The 25447-nt window shown below is 39.3% G+C and overlaps 1 protein-coding gene across 1 annotated transcript in view; it reads left to right on the top strand.

Annotated features, from left to right (window-relative positions):
* Positions 1-25447, top strand: part of LOC149265203 (S-formylglutathione hydrolase-like) — a 214246-nt gene that overhangs the window by 152731 nt on the left and 36068 nt on the right. Inside the window, exon 6 of the mRNA XM_089429168.1 lies at positions 43-108. Within this exon, the coding sequence (XP_089285294.1) occupies positions 43-108 (66 nt within the window). The remainder of the gene's footprint in view (positions 1-42; positions 109-25447) is intronic.

Below are 25447 nucleotides of genomic sequence, written 5' to 3'. Positions count from 1 at the left end.
TTTGCATAGAAAAGTTATACTTTGATTGCTTTCCTTGTGCAGGAATATGATGCAACTTACCTAGTGAAGAAATGCAATGGTCTGTCAAAAACCATTCTTATTGATCAGGTGGCTATAATTATCCTTAAATACATTTTATGTGAAGAGAACATGATTTCAATTGCTCATAGGTTAGACAAGTTAATACAAACATGCCACCAACTAAGATATTCAGCTCATCGCTATTCAATCTCAACGCAATAGTTGCTGAAGGCTACAATTTTCCAAAGTTCTGGCTGGATTTTGGGAAAAATTGACCAGAAAATCTACCCAAAAAGGGCAAAAATGTTGCCTCACTAGACTACTGCGTTAAGGAAGCATAACATCAATACGGAGAACCTAAAATCTGGTTGTAACCCATAGCTAGTTAAGAGGTGTATCGTTCCAGCTTCCAAGGTATCAATTTCATTTGAGAAAGGTAATTAAAAGACAATGGTAAGTTATATCTATATAAATACAATCAAAACGAATTTGCTATGTTAGTTTATGGCTTTATCATTTGTTTGGATGAATAGGATATTAAAGTACCCTTTTTGAGATAGTGAGTTGAGTAAGGAATTAATTTTCCATATGAAAGAAACAATAATTGCTTGGAAATATATGTGAAAATGAGAAAAATAAGAAAGGGGTTTTCTATCCCATTTCACATCATAGACGTGGGTGCCTCACATTTTGTATGCCTACTTGTTAGCGAAGAAAATACATATAGTAAGCATGGAATTAATGATGAAAAAACTCAAGGAGTTAAAGTTTCCAATGTACATTACTTTAAAATGTAATGGATAGATCTATCAACTAAGTTATAAGAATGCAAATATAAAGACATGCAACTTAATAATGAAGTTGATTGTTTAAAAACCAGGTAGCAGAATATCAACAAAATCATTAGGTATCACAAATTGAAGATCTCAAAAACAAATTCGATAAGAACTTACTAGAAAAAGATGAAGAATTCTTTTGCCTAATGAATGATAGTCAACAACTATTTCTCAAATCAAGAAGTCATTAGATGAAACTAGTGTAATCTTAAATTAAAACATTGGAATCAAGATCTTGAAATGAAATTCAACAAGAACTTGTTAGAAAGAGATGAAGGAAATTTTTGCCGAAGGAACCAAATCAGAGGTTGCTTGAATAGAGCAAAAGCTTAAAAGACGAGAAGTAGAAGAATCAAGATCTTAAAAATAAGTTCAAATGAATGATCTTGACATTTTTTGCTATAATTTTTTTTCTGGGATACCTCAGATTGTGAAATTTTTAGAGATCCGAGGAGACATACCAAAGTATCTCAGGTAAAATTTTTAAAATCAGATTTCAAAAATTGGACACGTGGCATGCTTAACAATTTTGCTCTTGCAAAAAGGTAAAAAATCAATGAGTTTTGGGAAAGTTACCGTAACTTTCACTTGGCACATCAAAGTTTGGTCAAACTTGTGGAATTGCAAAGAAGACATGTCAAAGGATAGGCTGAAATTTATATTTAGAAGGGCTCAAATTTCAGAGATACATTAGGAGAAAGGTTAGCCATCCAAATAGTCAACAAATTATGGTTTTGAAAGGTGCATACCTTATAATTGGCATAACTTTTGATTAGAAGATCTGTTTTTGGTAACTCGAAATTTGTGTTAAAGAGAAAAAAGAGGGCCATTATTATTTACTCACATGGCTCTTAATGGAGCTTCAAAAGTTATTTGATCACTTCTAGAAAGGTCATCCATGACTCGTGAAGAAATAGAAGATGTATAGTACTAGGTATTTGAGTTGAAAGATCATTTGTCACATATGGAACAAAGGGTGAAGGAAAGAAGGAAGGAGTGCAAAATGTCAACTAAGAAATAAGAAAGTCCATGAATGATTGAAAACAAGGACTTAATGTTAGTGAGAGTATTGTAGGTTGAAATTTTATATTTAGAAGGGCTCAAATTTCAGATAAATAGTCTACAAATTAGGGTTTTGAAAGGTGCATACCTTATAATTAACATAACTTTTGATTAGAAGATTTGTTTTTGGTAACTCAGAATTTGTGATAAAGAGAAAAAAGATGACCATTATTATTTATTCACATGGTTCCTAAGGGAGCTTCAAAAGCTATTTGACCACTTCCAAAAACCTTATCCATGACTCATGAATAAATAGAAGATGCGTAGTACTAGGTATTCGAGTTGAAAGATCAATCGTCACGTATGGAACAAAGGATGAAGAAAAGAAGGAAGATATGCAAAATGTCAAGGAAGAAATACGAAAGTCCATGACTGAAAAGAAGGAAGAAATGCAAAATTTCAAGAAAGAAATACAAAAATTCATAATTGAAAATAAGGAAGAAATAAAGAAAATATAAACTATGTGATTACTAAAAGGATATGGAGATCTAAGGAAATCATGAAAATAAGGAGAAGCATGGTGTTGAGACTCAATCGCGTATGAGAGTATTTTATCACAATTGGAGAGCACAAATATTCAATCACAGAAACATAATCGTGACTTTTAAATTGAGGATTTACATAATTAAGGCTTCAAGTATCACCAAGGAACCCCTACATTCCGAAGATCAATATGAGGATGTTTGATGGTAATGATTCTATAACATGGATATTCCAAATGGAGCAAGACTTTGATCTACACAAAGTGACATCCTTACAAAAGGTAAATATGGCAGCCATGTATTTAGAATAAGATCAATTTTTATGGTACCAATGGCTTTGTGAAAGAAAAAAGATTCTATTGTATCTTGGTTTATTTTTAAGGAGAATGATAGCACATTATGGGGATATTAAGAGCAATTCATTCTTTAGTCAATTGTCAAATCTTCAGTAAAAATGGTCCAATTACAGAACACATTCAACAATTCCAAAAGTTGAGTCTCAGGGTAAAGAACATTTAGAGGATAATTTGTTAGACCTCTTTATGGGAACTTTAAAGGAAAGCATCCAACATGAGGTATGTTCGTTTGAACCTAAATCCGTAGAGCATGCTTTCACACTAGCAAAGAAATTTGAAAATAAAAATATGGTTGCTATAAAATTCGACACTAGTAGCTATAGAGAACATCATGCCCCCCTCTCCAAAATTGGCAAGGTTGACACCTCAACAAATGGATGAAAGAAGAGCGAAAGGACTATGTTTCAATTGCGACAACAAGTATAGTAAGGGACATAAATGTGGTGAGAAGAATTTATTCTAAACTATTAGAAAAAGAGTAACAAGGACAAGTGTTCCTAAGGCTTGGTGTCTAGCCTAGGAAAAAGTGTCCTAACATGACCCTCTTGACTTAACTTTATGAGAAATAAAGTTAAAGTGAATTTAGGAGACAGTCATAGAGTCCCTTTTTGAGTTAATTAATTAAAAGGGGACTTAGGGGATAAAGTGACTTATGGGTCAATGAAGAATTAAATCCTCACTTGATCTCAATGGCTGAGATCTAATCTCAGCCATTGGGTCTTAGGGTTAGGTCTCTTCTCATTATGAAGGATCGATAAGGAAAAAGCAAAGGGGAAAATACACCATTTGCACATTTTCTTCATGAGATTTAGCGAAGAGGATAAAAAGAGGCCGAGAGGGCAAAAAGTGCAACAAGGGAAGGGAAAAGTACAAAAGCAGGCCAATAAAGGATTGCAACAAGAGGCACAAATTCCAAGGTTGAGAATGGGCATGGAGCTCAACGAAGAGGGTAGTGAAATTTAAGAGGGCTTGGGCATGATTTTCGAGGTAGTTGGGTTGCATTAATTGCTGTTAGAAGGGCTGCATTAATTGTTGTTAGAGTGGCATGATTTTCAAGGACAATAACACTGAAATCGACGTCTGTTAGGGCACTAAAATTGAGACAGTCTAACCATGGATTTTGAGGTTGGTACTACACATTTATTGCACTATCAGGGGCACAAAAATTGAGGATGCTAGGGCACTAAAATTGAGGTTGTCAGAGTGCAGATTGTAGGATTGTTTGTACAAAAAGTTCAAGGTAGTGGCACGAATTTTGAGGGGAACAAATAGTGAATTAATTGCTACTAGACAATACAACAAAGGCATGATTTTTTGAGCTCGACACAAAATTCTAGGACTAGGAGTTGTTAGGCAGAAACTTGGAGCAACTACAACACAATTTCCAAGGAATTTTGGGCATGAATTTGGGGAGATAAGTTGACTTGTTTGTTGTCATTTATTGCTGTAATAAGTTCTTTGATAAGAAATAAAAATATCTCTCTCTCATTGGATTTCCATTCAGAGTTTTTCCAAGGTCATTAGACCGAAAATCTCCTTTGTTAAATTTGTGGGTTGGTTGTATTTTTCTTAGCAAAAGCAAAAGTGAAAAAGTAGAGTAGGCTCATTTGTTTCTAAGTTGAAAAATATTCATGTTTATGATAGAAACATCAAACATGTGGGTTGGGCATTGTTAATTTTTAGGGCTAGATTGTTCTCTGCTTTAGATACTTTCATTTATAAACTTATTCACCATTTTCATATCCGATTCACCCTAGAACATCATACCATCATTAGCAATTATGTAGAGAGAACATTAACATCAACGATGCAATGGAACGATAAAGAACAACAGAAGAAAAACATACGCAATAGAGACACCAGGATTTAGGCCAGAGACCAAGGCAAAATCCCACAAGCGGAAAACCCAACCAAAATTTTCTTCTATTAGGTATGCATGAATTATTTATATGAGATACAAAGTACAATAAGAATGAGATACATCAAGCCTCCTAGGGCCAACCCAAGTTGATCCGTAAACTGCCGTGGATATTCCACTGGACAGTTCGTTACAACAGATCTAATAATATTATATTAAAAATCTGAGATTCTACACTATTACAGTTTCATTTAATTTCTAGATGTGTAAAATTAACTGTAATTTGTGCATGCATGTAAAAGTATATCAAGCAGAAAAGTAGAGAACGACAAAATAAACTCACACACACATAATACACAAGACATGCTCTCTGGGAAACCCTTTCGAGAGAAAACACAGCTGGAAGGTGACTCTGATTCGCTCTCTTTCTCTGTCTGGAAATATGGCTGCAGATACAAAGAAGTAATGTCTGTGGCCTGTGGGCTATTACAATGCACAAATCCTCCATGTGTGGTCTACCTCCTATCTCTCTTGGCTATCTTTGCTCAACTATGGAACAAAATGCTCTTGAAAGAATGGAATGCCTCTTCCTCCTAGTGGTCCAGTTACAAAACAACCCGATAGCCTGCTAGTGGTTAAGTTTGACTACATCAACTCTTAACTAGAGTTACAAAATGAACTCTTTTAGAGTCTTTTACATCATAAACATGTGGCTAGCCCCTTTTCCATGAAGAATGGGGGCTGACGCAACATCCTCTCGAATTATAGGTGTGAAAACAGGAAGGCCAACTTCTGAGCGGCATAAGTTTTGCATACAGACTCTCATTAGCGTGATTCTTGCGCCGTTGGAAAGCTCTCTATGTGTAGAATAGCATGAAAAGGTGCAACGCTTAAGCGACAAAGTTTTACCACCAAAAGACGTCGTTTGATGCCTCAAAACACTCCCTGAAGGTTTCAAACCCCGTTTCGCCAAACTGGGTCCCACGGGTAAAAATGGTCTCGTGAGTTGATTCCTCCACTTCTTTCTGCTCCAAGTGCATCAAGATGGATGACAAACAATATATTGATCCAATTTGGATCACAAGTAAGTTTACTACTTCATTTGTGAATTGAACGAGACAAGTCCAAGATAGTTGCTATACAATATCACATCTATCATCCATCATGTTATCATTGTCATCAAAAGAATTGACATAGCTATATCACTACTTTGAGCTCAACAAGGTTATCAGGTCACTGCCAATCCAACACGGTCATTGCCAATCCAAGTTACAACCATATCAAAGGGTACTGTTATCAAAAGTATCATTGTCATCAACGCTGCTCATTAAAATCATTGTCACCAAGGAAATGATATAATCAAAGTCACAATCATGTCATCATGTCATGAACACTGTGACCATGCCACTGTCATTATGTATTAAATGCAAGGTCACTTGTCACTATGTATATTTATTGAGCTCATTGTCATATAAACACTGTCAAACCAAGACATTTAAGGGGTACTCTACCACATGATTAAATCTCAACCCTACATTCATTAAAACCTCTAAGAGAGAATTTGAATCACAGCGAGGCAAATAATGAGAGCCATATACAATGCATCCTACAACAAGTAAAGTCAACCTCATAGAGTATAGAGTATAGGACAATCTTCGTCTTAAGAGTATAGAATGATATGACACGCACCACAGAGCGATGACATTGAGACAATCCGAGCCACAGGAATACTAAGAGCAAGCCGCCGTGAAATAATATGCACCGCCTTTGTATAAATTTGATGCCATAGAATAACGATGCCTTTGAATAAGATTCGATGCCATGTAACAATGCCACTGTACAAAAATCAAATCACTATGTAATAGAGAGCGAACCTTAGTGAAATCAAAAGCGAGCTACTATGATAACAATACAAACCACAATTAAAATGCAATCCATAGATAAATCAAATGCAATCCAATGGAAGATATAGATGCGGGTCTTAGGAACAAACATGACACTTAAGAGAATAGATGTGATGCCTTATATGATGGAAGCAATGCCTCAGATGACTGATGCGATGCCTCACATAGTGGATGTGATGCCTTGGAGTATAAGAAATGTCATTGTGATATGCATGCGGATCATGATGCCCGGAAACAAAATACAAACAATCAACAAAAGCGAGCCTCAGAGATGCGGGCCACAGAAGTTACAGTATGTGCCATAGATATTAGATGCGAGCTATAATAAAAGGTTGAGCCTCGGATAATTCCACAGATATATGGCGAGCCTCAGTCAAGTATGCGAACCATCATTTATATGAACCAAAGAAAGATGTGTGAGCTAGCTTATATACAATATGAGCCACTATTTATTAGTACAAACCACAAAGATAAGCGAACTATAAAGATGCGGGCTAATTTTCCTCAAAGCTCTAAATCAATACACCAAATAATGGTGGATTATTACCAATATATAGTTGTCTCCTTGTACGAATGGACATGACTTATCGTTAGGTTGTCTTGAGGCCGACATGAGATCTTTGGCGGGAAACATCAAAATTTGAATTAATATATTTTCTAATTAATCAAAATAGTATTTCTCTTTGAACAGAATTGTCCTTTGTATAGAATAAATCTTCTTTGGGGTAGCTGGGCTTCCTTTGGGGCAAGAGGGTTTCCCTTTGGGAAATTCATCCTGAAGCTGCCCAAATTTCAACACTCCCTCTCAGCTAGGGAGGAATTTTGCTAATTTTAGATAACAATGGCATGTTCTATGCTTAAGAGCAATTTACTTCAGTTTTCTTATTAGCCCAATATCAATTTCCATATTAGCAATCACATTAGCATGACAATAAATGCAGATAGAACATAAATAAAAATAGTAGAAGACAAGCCAAGACAAGAGGACACAAGATGTGGCGCATGCTAGGGACAGACCCCAATGTGGGGAAACCCTTTGATCAAGTCTTCTTAGTATTCTTCAAAAGTTCAACAGAGAGAGAGAGAGTACAATATACAAAATTCACTTGCCCAATCAAAGTCAAATCTGTGCAGTCAAACAACAGCCACAGGAAGTCCTAACCAGAAAGTTAATATTGGTCAATGAGGCGGAATTTCTCCTCAAAATCAGCTCGGTCAAACCTAGTCAACTTGGTCTCCAACAACAATCCAAATCAGCCCAAAATAGTCCCGAAAATGATAGTGAAACTCAGTCAACATAGAGGTCAAACCTGCAGTCAATGCTGGTCAAACAACTCTGTTTGCCTCGATTTATGTGCCCAAAAATGTGACCTGCCCAATAGAAAATTTCCCTAGAAAAATGCATTCAAACTCAGTTAACTGCAGCTCGGTCAACATTGGTCAACCCTTCCTGCAATTTGGTCAACGCCCAAAACAGAAAATGCATTTTGTCCTTCGCACGTGTGGAGAGAGAGAAGGCTTCCCTGAAGTTGTACGACCCAATCAGATGAGGAGAGAGAGATGTGTGAGAATGAATGATGTTCACATTAGGTAGATGCACCTTCTATTTATATGCAATGTTGAGGACGAATAGGCGTGTCTTTTGGGCTTCTGAGCCTACAATAGTTCGCTGGCCGTCCTTGACAATTTGTCCATAAATAAAATAAATTCATAATTCCATTTGTACATGTCAGAATGAGATGATCTTTAGATCAATCCTACACCTCTCGGAAAGAGGAATCCAATAAAAATATCACCTGCATCATATGAGCTGTCCGAGGTGGAGTTTGGCCCTAGTTTCCAAATTTAACACTCCCTCTCAACTAGGAAGAACTTCACTTGCCAAACTATCTGACATTCTGTACCATCCCTTTCATTCCTGCTCTGCTCTGCTCTATTTTGTTGAACCGTGAAGAAATAATGAAGAAGAAATGATCGAGAATATATCGTACCATTCTCCACTAACCCAAAGTTAGTCTCCAATAATTGCGAGTGTATCATACTACTCTCCATTGACTCGAAGTCAGTCTCCGTTGATCCCGGATCAATATCAAACATCCTAGCATAGGGAGTACGATAGTAACGATGCGTCTATCGGTAGTACTATGGTCCCTATCCTCATTTTCCTACTCATTGGCTAGATGAGAGGTACTTCCCATGAGTCCTTGATTGCATGGGTAGGATGTGCCAGCAGGAGAAGGTGAACCAATCATCTTGCTCATATGCCATAGGAGAAGGTGAACCACTCATCCTATGCATATCTCAACATGGATTATCATAGGGGAAGGTGGACCACTCACCTTGTACATCGCACACCACCAGGGGAAGGTGAACTACTCCCCCTATGGTCACTCATCGCTCCAAGAAGTACCCCAAGTCCCCTAGATCTCAATATCCAAATCAAACAGGACCCTCATAAGAGGGTTTCTCCATGACTCCAAGTCGTTCACAGAAGGTTAAGAATTTGACCTTCCCCAGGGGCTTCGTAAGAATATCTGCGACCTGATCATCAGTTCCAATAAGACGGAGCCTTATTGCTCCCTGTTGTACCATATCCCAGATAAAGTGGTACCTGATATCAATATGCTTGGAGCGGTCATGAAACACGAGATTCTCAGAAAGACGAATCCCACTTTGGTTGTTGCAATAGATAACGGTGGTATCCAACACGTCCAAACAACTCACTAAAGAGCTTCCTCAACCAAACAACTTCACAAGAGGCCATACTAGCAACAATGTATTCAACCTCAGCGGTGCTCAAAGCAATCAACTTCTGCTTCCTGCTAATCTAGGATATCGACGCAGAACCTAGAGAGAAGCAACATCTAGATGTGCTCTTACGATCCACCAGACTGCCAGCTTAGTCAGCATCAGAATAACCATGGAGCTTCACATTCCCGACAATGTATCTCAGTCCATAGGTGATTGTGCCTTGGAGATATCTCAAGAGATTCTTGGAAGCAATCCAATGTATGTGATGAGGCTCGACCATAAACTGACTCAATGTATTTACTGCAAAACTTATGTCCGGACATGAGTTCACCAAGAACATCAGGGCCCCCACGAGTTGATGATACTCAGAAATATTTCCCAAATCGGGCCCAGTAACACTTCTGCACAACTTCTTGAAGTTAAGTTCCATCACAGTAGTCACGTAATTGCAGTCCACCATCCCAAATCTTTCAAGTAGCTTCACAATGTATTTTCCTCGAGAAAGGAAAACCTCACCTGGCTTTTGCCAGACTTCCAACCCTAGGAAATAATGCATCACTCCTAGGTCCTTCATCTCGAATTCGGAAGCCAATTCCCTCTTGCATTGGTGAATGAGATGGTCTGCACCTGTCAGAAAGAGATCGTCCACATAAAGCACCAAGATGAGAGGCCTATCATTAAGAAAAGTCTTTCGGTAGAAATCACATAAGAGAAATTTTTGGCCGACGCGTTTCGAACCAACAGGTGTTGTTCATCGTCAGGACCAGATGAAGAGGCAGACCATGGAAAAGGCTTAAATAGAGAGCAATGTAGAGACCATAATTTCAAGAAACAACTATATTTGAACAATAATACTTAGTAAAGGTTCGGATCAACTTCACTTCTTGTAAATCCCAACTCATCAGATAGTTGTCGATCCTCTCATAGCAAGCTTGTGGAGCTTGCTTCAACCCATAGAGGGCTTTCTTCAATCTGCATATATTTGTCTGACGATCTTGAACTTCGAACCCCTCGGGTTTGTTCTAATAAACTTTCTCCTTAATTGAACCATGCAAGAAGGTTGTCTTGACATCCATTTGGTATAGATTCCATCCTTGCGAGGCAACAAGGGCTATAATCGAACAGATGGTGGTATATTGGGCAACAGGTGCAAATATCTCATCGTAGTCCACACCTTCCTTTTGAGAGAAGCCTCGAGCAACAAATCTAGCCTTGAACTTTTCAACACTTCCATCAGCTCCATGCTTGATCTTGTAGAGCCATTTCGAGGTGACAACGGATTTGTCCTTGGGTCTAGGGACCACATCCCAGACATCATTCTTCATAATCAACTCATACTCTTCGTTCATAGCATCCTTCCAAACTTGGTGCTTCACAACTTCTTCGAATGTGCAAGGCTCAGATTGAACAATGGTGCTCATGGCAGTTAAGTACCCTTGGTACCTATTTGACTTCTTACTTTCACGAAATGTCCCCCTTGGTGCAACATGTTTCTCGGCATCTTCAAGAGTTTCCCTAAGCCATGAGGGTCTCCTTTTCGAGGAGGAGGGCTCATGAGGAGGTGGATCAATGGGATCCATTGGTCCTTCAACATCAGACATTGGCTCATCCTGCGGTTCTCCTTGTTTTCCTGAATCTGCTTTTTTGTCCTTCCTTGGAATAGGAAGGTTACTAATCTTCCCAAGGGCAACATTTTCATCGAAGGTGACATCATGAATTATCTCCACTTCTCTTTGACTAGGCACATAGATTCTATATGCCTTAGAAGTTTCACTGTAGCCCACAAATGTTCCTTTCTTCCCAGATGCATCACATTTGCTTCTCTTTTCTTTTGGCTTCCTTTCTTCCCAGATGCATCCAATTTGCTTCTCTTTTCTTTTGACTACCAAAAATTCTAAAGTGAGAAGCGTTAGATTTCTTACTGGTGAAAACTTCTTTGAGAGTTTTGGAGTCCAATGCTTGATGAGGGCATCTATTTTGAATGTACATGACAGTGTTAGCAACTTCCGCCCATAAGAACTTCGGAAGGCTTTGATCATGAAGCATGGCACGAGTGGCTTCTATAATAAAACGATTCTTCCTTTTAGCAACACCATTTTTCTCAGGAGTATATGCGGTAGTAGTCTCCCTCTTAATGCCATCTTCTCTACAATAGTCATTGAACTCATTTGATTCATATTCGGTTCCATTATCGATCCTCAATATTTTGATCTTCTTCCCGGTTTGATTTTCGACCAAAGCTTTGAAAGAATGGAACCATAAGAATACCTCGTCCTTCTTCTTCAAGAAATATATCCAAGTTTTGTGAGAGAAATCATCCTCGAAGTTAGCATAATATAAATATCCTCCCAAAGAGTTCACGCGCATCATACCAATTAGATCAGAATGAACCAATTGCATTATGTCGGTAGTCTTGCCCTCACTTGAGTGGAATGGTCCCCTTGTATGTTTTCCTTCGGCACATCCCTGACAAACACCTTCATGTTCTACTTTAAAGTTGGGCATACCTGTCAACATCTTCCTCACATTAAGTAGAGCCTTATAATGTAGATGAGCAAACCTCCAGTGCCATAATTTAGATTGAAGAGATGTGTCGCAAGAGATAGCTCCTAATGGGCTTCCTCCAACTTGATATAGGCTATCAACCCTGAATCCAAGTGTAAATGCTTCTTTGAAATTTCTATTCGAAACACGTACCTTTCCATTGATGACTGCAACCTTGAATCCTTTGTCTGCCATCGCCGAGATAGATACCGGATTTTTCTTTAGATCGGGTGCATATAGTACTTCTTGTAAATGAATGGTGTTACCTTGATTCAATTGAAGAGTATCATTCCCAACTCCCTTCAGAAGATAGGTGGCATTGTCTCTAAGGATAATTTCCAAATTTGTGTCCTTTTCTATCAGATTTGAAAGAGCTTCCTTATACCCAGTGAAGTGCCTTGAGGCATCATTATCAATCAACCAATTTCCCAAGGTGTTCGGAGGAGAGGTAGTAGAGAGGGCAGATATAAGATAAAATTCTTTTTGCTTGTTATCAACAATTTTAGATTCATCATACCTGGAGTTTCTTGATCTTTTGAGAGGGCGACCATTTCCATGTTCAGTAGTGGGAGAATTCCTTTTTCCTTTGTTGTTGAACCTACCATTCCTTTGATTGTTGTTGCCCCTGAAATTGTTGTTGCTGTGGTTGTCATCATCATGAGGTGTATCCCTTCTATTAGGACACTACCTAGCATAGTGGCCAAGCTTGTTGCAAATGAAGCATCTTCTCTTCCTTCCATTTTTGAATCCTAGTCTTCCTTGACATTGCTTCTTTAAACCCGGATTGTTCTTCTTTTTAGCATGAGCGGAGAATGTATTAGGATCATTCCTATTTGAAGGCATATCCATTTCCATCATCCTTGTCTCTTCTTGAGAACATCTAGTCAACAATTCTTCAAAACCTGGAATCCTGTCGTTGTTGAGAATAGTAGAATAGTAGCGTTGAACACATGGCATTCACGATGGAGCCCTCCAAGGGCAATGAGAGTGAGCTCCCTATCAACAATAACTTCTCCAATCGAAAGAAGATCATTTTTGATCTCGGTAATCCTCATGAAGTAGGATTAAATATCTTCACCTCTTCCCTTCTTTATGTCCTTCAATTTGTTCTTGAGAAAGAGAACTTGGTTTGCATTGCTAGCTTTGAACATGCCAACCAACCTGTCATACATTTCCTTAGATGTGTTCAAATCGGAGATGTATGCAACCAAATGCTTGCTAATAGAATCCTTGATAATCTTCTTTGCTTTGACTTCACCCTTCTTGTACTTTGTCTTCGTGGCAGCCGATGCATTTGAAGGAGGTTCAGAAATTTTTCCCTGCACATAGTCCATAACATCCTGCTCTTCCAAAGTCAAATCAAGAGACATCTTCCATGCATGATAATCAGACTTATCATTGAGCTTGTCATCAAGATTGAAGTAAGATGTGGAGGCCATTGACTCTTGTCCTTCTCCAACAAATCTCAGTGATTGCTCCTTTCACACTTGCTTGGGCTTTGTCTTCACTTTAGCTCCGATACCATGTTAGTTTTAGATAACAATGGTATGTTCTATGCTTAAGAGCAATTTACTTCAATTTTCTTATTAGCCCAATATCAATTTCCAGATTAGCAATCACATTAACATGATAGTAAATGCAAATAGAACATAAATAAAAACAGTAGAAGACAAGCCAAGACAAGAGGACACAAGATGTGGCGCATGCTAGGGACAAACCCCAATGTGGGGAAACCCTTTTATCAAGTCTTCTTATTATTCTTCAAAAGTTTAGTAGAGAGAGAGAGTACAATATACAAAATTCACTTGCCCAATCAAAGTCAAATATGTCCAGTCAAAAAGCAGCCACAGGAAGCCCTAACCAGAAAGTCAATGCTAGTCAATGGGGCAAAATTTCTCCTCCAAATCAGCTCGGTCAAACCCAGTCAACTCGGCCTCCAAAAACAATCCAAATCAGCCCAAGACAGTGCTGAAAATGATAGTCAAACTCGGTCAACGCAGAGGTCAAACTTGCAGTCAATTCCCTGCGGTCAATGATGATCAAACAACTTTGTTTGCCTCGATTTATGTGCCCAAAAATGCGACCTGCCCAAACAAAAAATTCCCCAAGAAAAACACAGTGAAGCTTGGTCAACTGCAGCTCGGTCAACATTAGTCAAACCCTTCCTGCAATTTGGTCAACCCCCAAAACAAAAAACTCATTCTGTCCTTCGCACATGTGGAGAGAGAGAAGGCTGCCTTGAAGTTGTACGACCCAATCAGATGAGGAGAGAGAGATATGTGTGAGAATGAATGATGTCCAAATGAGGTAGATACACCTTCTATTTATATGCAATGTTGAGGATGAATAGACGTGTCTTTACATTAGTTCGCTGGCCGACCTTCACAATTTGTCCATAAACAAAATAAATTCATAATTCCATTTGTACATGTTAGAATGAGATGATCTTTAGATCAATCCTACACCTCTCGGAAAGAGGAATCCAATAAAAATATCAGCTGCATCATATGAGCTTTCCATGGTGGAGTTTGGCCCTAGTTACCAAATTTAACAAATTTCCATCTGCATCATAAATTTCATCTCGGATGTACAAGTCTGCGACCTCATGTCTCATCTCATCACATAGAAGAAGAATAATCCACGACCAACAATAGGGGAGATGGATTAGATCCTCCAAACCCTACGAGCCTCTAGGTCAAGTTCCATGACCTTCATCTTAGCAGCATCAACACATCATCCATCTCATTGCATCTTGTCTTAACTTGTTTCCTTTGATCATCTGCTGATCAATGATGTCAATCTAAAGAAGAAGAATCATCATAGGGGGCTTTGGCTACCACCCTATATCCACAAAAAATGGGGGAGATTAATCTGCCACCCTATATATTTGATCAAAAATAGGCAGGATACCACTTACCATGAAAGGTAAGGATCACAGATATCCTTACTGTCTGTTGATCTAGACAAAAGGCAAGATACCACTTACCATTAGAGGTAAGGTCACACACATCCTTACTGTCTGTTGATCTAGACAAAAGGCAAGATACCACTTACCATTAGAGGTAGGGATCACACACATATTGTCTAGTGACTATAGGCAGGATACCACTCACTGTAAGAGGTAAGGATCACTCATATCCTATTGTTTGCTGATCTTCCAACCTTGATCCTCAAGAATCAAGTGGTAGAACATCTGCATCCTATCAGTTGGGAAGGATACCACTTACCAGAGGTAAGGATCACACACACATCCAAGTTTTCCTCACCCACACATCCAAGTTGGCCAGATGGGTGGCAATCCCAACAAGCCCAGCTTATGGGTTGGATGCATACTGGGGTATAGATCGAGGTAGGATCACACACACACCCGAGTTGGCCAGATGGGTGGAAATCCCAACAAGCCCAACTTATGGGTAAGATACTGGGGTATAATTTATAGTAGGGGAGATACCACTTACCAAAGGTAAGGATCAGACACATCCTACTGTGACAATATGCAAGATACCACTTACCATAAGAGGTAAGGATCACAGGTTTCCTATTGTCAATGAGGTCCCTCAACCCTAGGAGCTCTCCGACTCAATTCCTATCCTTGGGATGTCAGACAAGGGGGAAGAGCATAACTTAGTGTCCTTGATCTCCTGGGACCCTTACTCGATCTGCTGGGACCCTTACTCGGGAGGGTCACATCCATCAGTCCAAGTTGCTCTCTGAAGACCAAGAACTTCCCTTTTGGCGAAGCCTTGGTGAGAATATTTGCGATGTGATGAAGTCTAAGTGCTCCTCTCTGCATCATATCACATATATAATGATATCTGATCTCAATATGCTTGGACTTGTCGTGGAACACGAGATTCTCTACTCTTGTTGTAGCAATATATTACTGTTGTATTTAGAACTTGCTCAAACATCTCTCCAAAGAGCTTCCTCAACCACACTCCATCATAGCTAGCCATGCTGGTAGTAATATATTCATCCTCGGTTGTACTCAAATCAACAAACTTTTGTTTCTGCCTCAACCAAGAAGTTAGGGCAGACCCCAAGCTACAACAACACCCAAATGTGCTTTTTTTGTCAACAATATCTTCAGTCTTAGTCAATCATCAGTGTATCCATCAAGCTTTTGATAGTGTGTCTCAGTCCATGAAACGTAGATATCTCAACACATATTTAGCAACAACCCAATATACATATCTAGGCTTTATCTGGTTCATGCTACAAAGCAAGAATTCATCTGACTGCCAGCTCATCATGGGATCCATAAAAATATGAACTTGAAGAGGAGTCTCTCTCAACTGCTTCAATGTAAAACATTATGCCAATTCTCTGTCAACATACTTCTCTTAACAAGGAAGATATCATAATCTCTTTTAATCTCAGGATGTTGATCATCTAGACTCAGGAGTCATTTATAAATAAATTGTCAACATATATAATCAAATATCAGAGACATGCTTGCAACCTTGAAGAGAGGTTGGTGTCTACATCAAGCGATCATTAACCGAAGTATGCCAAGACCAGAGGGCTTGCGCGTGGCCATATGTAACTTTCTTCCATTTGTAATGAATCTCATCTCATGTGCCTCCAAGCCTTGAGATAGCTCCAAGTATGCTTCTTCCTTGTATACATCATGGAGGACACTAACTTCACATACATCTGATAATAATGCATCAGGCAATGAGAGCCAAGATCTCATCATAGCCCTCTTATTGAGTGCATATTCCTTATTCTTGTTTTGGTATCATGGAAGCATTTGGCACTGCAACAACTTTGTCATCTTAGAATGGTCCTTGCATGAAGGACATATTGCTTTCATCATCTCATCAGACTGTTGCATTCAACTAGATAGTCTACTCCCTCTGAATAGGAAGCCTCTTCAACCATAGCCATCAATTTGGGGGTCTCCAATCCTTCCTTCGAGGTTTGGGCTCTTATCCATTGGCATTCTAATCACGGGATGACTTTACATCCTTCTCAATCTCTATAGAGAGGACGTGGACCTTACTCTACCAGATGTACCTGTTGATCCCAAAACAAGAGCAAGAGCAATAGAAGCAAAGTAAATAAACATAATGAAAGTGTACAGGATGATGATGCAAGGCTTTCTTTCTTCTCTAGATATGAGAATGGCTCCCTCATTTTCCTGCACCAACTCCCTCTGAGAGCCAAATCTTCTGCAATGCTCTACATCATGACAATCCTTAAAAAGGATCTGCTTTCCTTGACTACATCCTCATTCAAGACGTTAGTGAAAGAATCATTCAAATATTCATGCAGGAAGAATGAACAATAGTCTAGACTCCAAAACAATAAATCTAAATGGGAGCAGTGTCACAAAGAAATAACATAAGACTTGTAAGTACTTATCTTTAATGAGGATTATCAACTACCTCTTGATCTGGCCTCCAAGTATCGCCGATGTCCATCAACCATATGTCAATATCCTCTTCAAAAGAGATGCTTCCTCTTGAATACCACCTGCATCCGCTATCTCTTCCATCGACAACCAAGTCTAGCCATCAATGACCACTGAATCTGCATCATGATCATACCCTATTCCTAAGGTTTCTCTAAATCTATCATAGGTATTTGCTTCTTACTGATCACATCATAACATGAAGAAATTCTGAATCACACCGGGCGCTTTCCATATCAAGGCCATTCTGAGGGTTTCTCACAAACCCTAAACTTAATTGTAAGAACAAGGATTTCCTAGGGTTTCCTTCAAACCCTAGCATTCTTTTAGGTCTCTACCCTACTTGATCGATTGGTGTCTTCATAAGGGTGATCTCAATGACTTTTCTTCAACCCAACTCTGATACCATGTTAATTTTTAGGGCTAGATTGTTCTTTGCTGTAGATAATTGCATTTATAAACTTATTCACCATTTTCATATTTAATTCACCCAATCACATCATATCATCATTAGCAATTATGTAGAGAGAACAATAACATCAACAATGTAGTAGAACAATAAAGAGCAACAAAAGAAAAGCATACACAATAGAGACACCAGGATTTAGGTCAGAGACTAGGGCAAAACCCCACAATGGGGAAAACCCAACCAAATTCTTCTTCTATTATATATGCATCAATTGTTCAACTGAGATACAAAGTACAATAAGAATGAGATACATCAGGCCTCCTAGGGCCAACCCAAGTCAGTTCACAACTTCGTTTGTGAAGTGAGCAAAACAAGTCTAAGAGAGTTGCTATACAATATCACATCTGCCATCCATCATGTTATCATTGTCATCAAAGGAATTCACATATCTATATCACTGCTTTGAGTCCAACAAGGTTATCAGGGCACTACCAATCCAACACGGTCACTACCAATCCAAGTTACAACCATATCAAATGACACTGTTATCAAAAGTATCATTGTCATCAACGTTGTTCATTAAGATCATTGCCATCAAGTGAATGATATCATCAAAGTCACAACCATGTCATCATGTCATGAACAATGTTACCATGTCACTGTCATTTTGTATCAAATGCAAGGTCACTTGTCACCATGTATATTTTTGAGCTCACTGTCATATAAATATTGTCATACCAGGGGTACTCTGCCACATGATGAAATCTTAGCCCTACATTCATCAATACCTCTGAGAGAGAATTTGAGTTATGGTGAGGCAAATAATGAAAGCCATATACAATGTATCCTACAACAAGTGAAGTCAACCTCACAGAGTATAGAATATAGGACAATCTCCATCTTAGAGTATAGAATGATATGACACGCACCACAAAGCGATGACATTGAGACAGTCTGAGCCACAGGTACACCAAGAGCAAGCCATTGTGAAATAATGTGCACCGCCTCTGTATAAAATTTGATGCCACAATAACAATGCCTCTGAATAAGATTCAATGCCATGTAACGATGCCACTATAGAGAGTTCACTACCATGTAATTATCCCATTGAATGTAACGATGACACTATAAAAAGCGAATCACTGTGTAATAGAGAGCGAAGCTTAGTGAAATCAAAAGCGAGCTACTGTGATAACAATACGAACCACAATTAAAATGCAAACCATAGATAAATCAAATGTGATCCAATGGAAGATATAAATGTGGGCCTCAGGAACAAATGCGACACTTTAGAGAATAGATGTGATGCCTCAGATGAATGATGCGATGCCTCACATAGTAGATGCGATGCCTCAGGGTATAAACAATGTCACCATGATATGCATGCCATGATGCCCAGAAACAGAGTATGAGCAATAAACAAAAGCGAGCCTTCGAGATGCGAACCGTAGAAGTTATAGTACATGCCATAGATATTAGATGCAAGCTATAATAAAAAGTCGAGCCATGGATAATTCCAGAGATATATGGTGAGCATCAGTCAAGTATGTGAACCATCATATATATGAACCAAAGAAAGATGTGTGAGCTAGCTTGTATACAATATGAGCCACTATTTATTAGAACAAACCACAAAGGTAAGCTAACCATAAAGATGTAGGCTAATCTGCCTCAAAGCAATGAAATCGATACACCAAATAATGGTGTATTATTACCAGTATACAGTTGTCTCCCCGTTCGAATGGACATGACTTATGGTTAGGTCGTCTTGAGGCCGACATGAGATCTTTGGCGGGAAACATAAAAAATTGAATTAATATATTTTCTAATTAATCAAAATAATATTTCTCTTTTAATAACTTTTTTCTTTACCCAAAATAAGTCTTCTTTAGGGCTGTAAGGCTTCCTTTGAGGTAGGAGGGTTTCCTTTTGGGGAAATTCATCCCCAAGCTGCCCAAATTTCAACAGGCATTAAACTTGATGTGATTTCAGCAAAACTTGAAACTGGGTTAGTCTTACACCAATTTTCTACATTCACAAACCGTGAAGATGAAGAAGATCAAGAATTAGAACCATCACAAGGTCTAGAGCTAGGAGAGACTACTCCAATAATATCTTGTCATGCATTGGTCGACATCAAATATTCCATAAACCCTCTAAATAGAAGGATATATTAAATGGAAGAAGGTAAAAATGTTGATTGATTTAGGTAGTACCCATAACTTCATCAATTATAGATTTGTAAAACTTCTTAATTGCTTTGAATAATCTAGCACCAAAATTTCAAGTATTGATTGTAGATGGAGGTACAATAAATTGTTCAGGGAAGTGCCATAATATTAAGCTGAATATGGGGATTATTTGTTCGATAGTCTCATGATTGCAATCCAAATGGGTGTGCTAATGTTGTCTTAGGGGTCCAATGGTTACAATCATTGGGCATAATGGCCTTTAAATTTCAAGATCTTTTCTTGAGATCTTCCTTAGAAGGAAAGGTAAATGAGCCAAGAGGTATCCAAGGGAAAGCCTCTAAAGTGATAAGCTCTAATAGCATGACAAATTTGCGAAAAAAGGGATAACACGGTGTAATTGCATAATTGTGTTCATCAGATGTTCAAACATCTATATCCTTTGCTCCAATGGATTTCTCAAAAGTTATCAACAATCATTCCATGGTATTTCGAGTGATGCCTAAGGGTCTTCCACCTGCTTCAGATCAGGGCTATGCTATTCATTTGCAACCTGGAAGTGTACCACCTAACATTAGGCCTTAAATATCCATGTGCATAGAAGAGTGAGATTGAGCGTATGGTTCAAGAAATGTTAGAGGCTAGTATCATTCAACCTAGAGAGTGTTCTCTCTTCACTAGTGTTGATGGTTATAAAAAAGGATCTTTCATGGCGTACGTGTCCAAATTATGAATAACTCAAGAAAATGACAATCAAGGATAAGTTTTCAATTCTTGTCATTGTTGAATTATTAGATGAATTGCATGGAGCAATTTTCATTACTAAGTTGGATCTTCGTCTGAATGTCATTTGATTAGAATTAGGGAAGAAGACATTCCCAAAACAGCTATTAGAACACATGAAGGTCATTATGTGTTTTTTGTTGTCTTTTGGAGTTACCAATGCACCTTCATCATTTCAAAGATTGATGAATTCTATTTTCAAACCTTTCCTTGGAAAAATTGTGTTACTATGTTTTTATGACATACTAATCTACAACGAATCTTGGGAAGAGGATGTACACCATGTTGTTAGGGTCTTAACACTATTGGAATAGCAACAACTAGATGCCACTCCTTCTAGGTGTGCCTTTGGGGTTCGGGAAGTGGAATATTTGGGTCATATTTTATCCCATAAGGTGTCAAAGTAAGGAAATTTATTAACGTCCAATTGATGACCACAAAATAGGTCAATGGGATTGAGAAGAGTACTTTCCATATGACTATAATGTGGGAGTGAAAGCGCATCTCCTAAAAAAATGCTAAAAATAACATATAGAGAGGATGAAACCAGTGGTAGTGTTCCTGCGACATGTATGTAATACACTGTGGTATAATACAAAATACTTATTATTTTGCGACACGATACAAAATAATAGGGGCTTGCTAAAAGGAAATGAGTAAGAGATGGTAAGGTTTGGCAATGGAGTTAGAGATGTCGGGGGCTCATGTGTCTAATGATCGATGGTGAGGGAGGTGAAATCGGTACAGGTTCATTATCGAAGTACCATGGTGCTAGCAGTGGATTTGACCGTATGATCTTGGGGGTAATGTATGAGTGAGGGATACTCCTATCATCCCAGGTCGAGAGGAAGAAACTCTGAATAGGTCTCTAGCTGCTGTCATGGGACTGGGAGGTAGTTGGACGTGTGAGGGGTACCTTGCTCTGGAACTATCTAGAGTTGGTCCCCCTGGTGCTTTGAGAACTTGTGAACTGATGTATGGTTCGACATTGTCGAACTAGTCTCAATGGTATCTGTTGATTTCCGTGTGGGGAGGCTGAGAAGAGACTTGAGATGTCTCCCTTCTATTGTCTGGAGTGTTTTGAACATTTTCCGGTCGCTTGTGGACCATGTTTGATGAATCCGCATGAAAGTATGAGATGATTGTCCTAGTCATCCCAGGGAGGGGCATGGTGTGTAGGTGCTAAGATCTGTAGGTGAAAATCTCCCTGATAAAGAGTGCTAAGCATCGCTGGTTCTAGGACCTGAAGAAGGTAGAGAAGGAGCCCCCTGATATAGATGGTGGTAATGTCCTCTAATCTCATAGTATAAGGCACACTTAAAAACTAGGTCCGTCTTCGTCTCTAGCTCTTGTAGGTCACACAATTGGTAGATCTTATCCTATTGTGATATATGGTGGACCATGTTTGATGAATCCACATGAAAGTATGAGGTAATTGTCCTGGTCATTCCAGGGAGGGGCATGGTGTGTAGGTGCTAAGATTTGTAGTTGAAAATCTCCCTGATGAAGAGTGCTAAGCATTGCTGGTTCTAGGACCTGAAGAAGGTAGAGAAGGAGCCTCCTGATATAGATGGTGGTAATGTCCTCTAATCTCATAGTATAGGGCACACTTAAAAACTAGGTGCGTCTTCGTCTCTAGCTCTTGTAGGTTAGACAATTGGCAAATCTTATCCTGTTGTGATATATGGTGGTTCATCTCTATCCGAAGTCTATGAGAATCAACACGGAATTGTCCTAGTAGGGTCTTAAGTGAACGCATCCAATGTTAGTTTATGTAAGTGGGGCGGACTATGATGCCATCTGTTTGCTCCAAAAAGTGCTCTAGGTAGAAGGACATCTTTGAGCCGAAGCTTGTTGGAGTGTGGCCCAAGTGACTTGAATGTACAATCTGTAGATATCCTTTGTAATGGCGTGGTTTAGTACTTGTTGAGTCAGTCGGGGATGACTTGACACATCGAGGCCTGAGGGAGAAACTAAATGGGGAAGGTGCTTTGGGGAGATAGGCAGGGACTGGAGAAGCTCAGAAGCCTCTGAGAACCAACCTCGAGCCTGTCTTAACAAAGGGGGATTTGAGGCAAGAGCCTCAGATGAGAAAAGAGCAAGATAGGGATACCTCTCTCTCCTAGTATACGAGGCTCTGAAAGAGAAGACTTTATGAAGGAAAGAAACCAAATGGAAAGTGCTCTTGAGGCAAAATGGGTGGAGTCCGTTGAAAAATGTAACTAGCTTCGGTCTTCATAATGCCATGTGTAATCATGATTTTATGTAATTAATGTAAAGAAGAAAAATAAAATTATTTGGTAATGCTTGAGTCATGGGTTTCATGCTCAAGGAATTTTATTTTTAGTTGAAGCTCCCATTGTGAGCTCTTAGGATTGGTCATCAAGTCGTAAAGTCTAGTAAGTCAATGTCAAGGATTGAAGACCCATTTGGGCATGTTACACATTGTAAAAAGAGAAGTTACTTGTGTCACAAACCCTTCAACACCTTGTCATAATTACGTCATCATGTTTGCCTTAAAAAGGAGATGAAGATGTTTCTAGAATGGCAAGTTGGCGTACCTTATGGCACAAGACGACCTATTTCAAAGGAACAAATCACTATATATAAAAATTAGGTCAAGCATCTGAAACAAGAGAAGAAGTGCAAAAACCACAAGGAGAGCAGTCTCATAACCAACGAAGTGAAAAGCAAGAGGAGCGAAGAGGTTTAGCATTGCTTTGGGTAATTTCTCTTCACACGTGCTAGCCACTCATCATTCTTGTTGGCCGAAGCCTCAAGAAGAAGTCTCCAAGTCAAGCGAAGAAGGAAAGGGTCTCCAAACTACCGAAAATCAAGCTCACACGTGCTAATTGCAGAAGTACAGTCAAGCCGAGAATTGGAGGACTGTGGTAGAAGGCCGAAATGTCAGAGTAGCCGAAGTTAGCAGTGCTAGAAGTTAGTTTGACCAAGTGTGTGAAAATTCCTAAACCGGGAATCCCACTGCAAAAAACTGATGTTACTTCTCCTACTTGTTAATCCATTCAAGTTATTTACGGTGTTCTACTGTAAATATCAAAGTAAATACATTGCAACCTTCACTCTTTAACTATTATATGCGGAAACAAGAAATTGAGCAAGAAAGAAATACGCAACACATCTACACAGTTGTTTTTGGACAAATGTCCTCGGAAAAACCCAATGCAGGAAACCCAGTGCAGTAGCTGAGGGTTTTATTATTATGCAGTAGTTTTTATGAATACAATCTCTGGATGCCTTGTTGGCTATCTAGTACAGAGAATATCACTGACAAAGAGATGAGTGAGATTACCTCACACTATTAGTGGATACCCTGGCTGATCTAGCCACGGAATGACTAGCCCTTGGCTGCCTCTACGTTGTCTCTGCGCAATCACTATGTTAGCCCAACGGTACAGTATCAAGAGTCTACATCGCTCCTCTCGGTTGATCGATTTGCCTCTGAGATTCTGACTTTTGCTCTTCCGGTCTCACACCTCGGCGTCTAGCTACAGAAATCGATCCCTCCTGCAAATTTCGGATCTCCTCAAGGCTCTGCGTTGCCTCTGCGTCAGCCTACACTGCCTCTACGTGGCCCTGCATGGCCTTGCGTCAACCTCTTCTAGCTTTGCGCTGCCTCTCCCAGATCTCTCTTTGCCTCCTCTACTGAGTATTCCCAGATCAGGAGAAATCTCCAACTAGAACTATCCTTGCCCCTCATTGCAAAAGATCACTTCGAAATTCTTTCCTGCAGTTGCTCTGCTTTAGAAATTCGATCTTTTGATCTTCACTCGATGTGTCTTCCAAACGCCCCTCAAGCCTCCTCTTATAATCCTTCTGTTGAGAACCAACGACCCAGATTAGATCCTAATCAATGGCTCAGATCATTTTGGGTTGATCCTCATCTTCTTCTAGAAGTTTCACCCACAGTTAGATTAATACCCTTTAATTATTTTAATTCCCTAAGTTTACACTTAGGTCTCCATTAAAAATAATTAATTATTTTAATAAAACTGATTCTGGGTGGAATTTCCTGAAACAATTTCTGGGTATTGTGAAATACCTGTGTCTAAGCCTCCTTGTAAATTTTGAGACTTAGAGCACATCCGATGCTACTAGAAATCAACACTCCCTCTTAGCGAGGAATGTACTCTAGCAATGCAACCTGCTGAAGCATCACCCTTCTCTATAACATCTCCCTCTGCACTGCTAATGTCCGACATTGCTACCCATCAACTAATGTGCAAATGCTGCATCTGTACTACTGCAGACAACTCCCTCTCAAATTCTACATCCGTGCTGCTACTGGCCCTGACACTGCCAACACTGCATCTGCTTTGAAATCTTCTCCAACTACTGCTACTACTGCATCAACAACGAAAAAGCATCCCAAATTACTGAACTAGTGTTCAACATGATACAACTATTGTTGGAGTTCCGACAGCTGCTAGTCTCTGCGCTGACCCCTTGAAGCCTTTGCGCTGTTGCTGACTCTGCTCTGTGCCTAATTGCACTGCTGCCAACTCTAGCTCTGCGTTGCTTAGTCTTTGGCGCTCCTAGCCACTACAACTATCACTCCAACACTCCTCTGCATCAACTGATCCTGGTCCATCCTACTACTTCTGATTTGGGCTCCCGTAGCAAGGTATTCATCCATGAGGTGGTTTCCTCAAGGATCCTGCCCATGTGAAGCTCTTTCGAACTACAATTTTATATCACCCCATCTCTGGGCGATCATGGCAAACTCCTCCTCTTCGATCTGTGTGGATGCAACCTTCGGATCATGCTTCTCATCTTTGTCCTTCTTCTTGAGAGGACACTGTGTAGCGTAATGACCAA

This window comes from Pinus tabuliformis, chromosome 6 (genome assembly GCF_031772625.1).
Source record: "Pinus tabuliformis cultivar Carrire ecotype Pingquan chromosome 6, CPIR1, whole genome shotgun sequence".
Taxonomy (NCBI): Eukaryota; Viridiplantae; Streptophyta; class Pinopsida; order Pinales; family Pinaceae; genus Pinus; species Pinus tabuliformis.
Note: the sequence above shows the minus strand (reverse complement) of the source record. Positions and strands in the feature narration are given on the sequence as shown.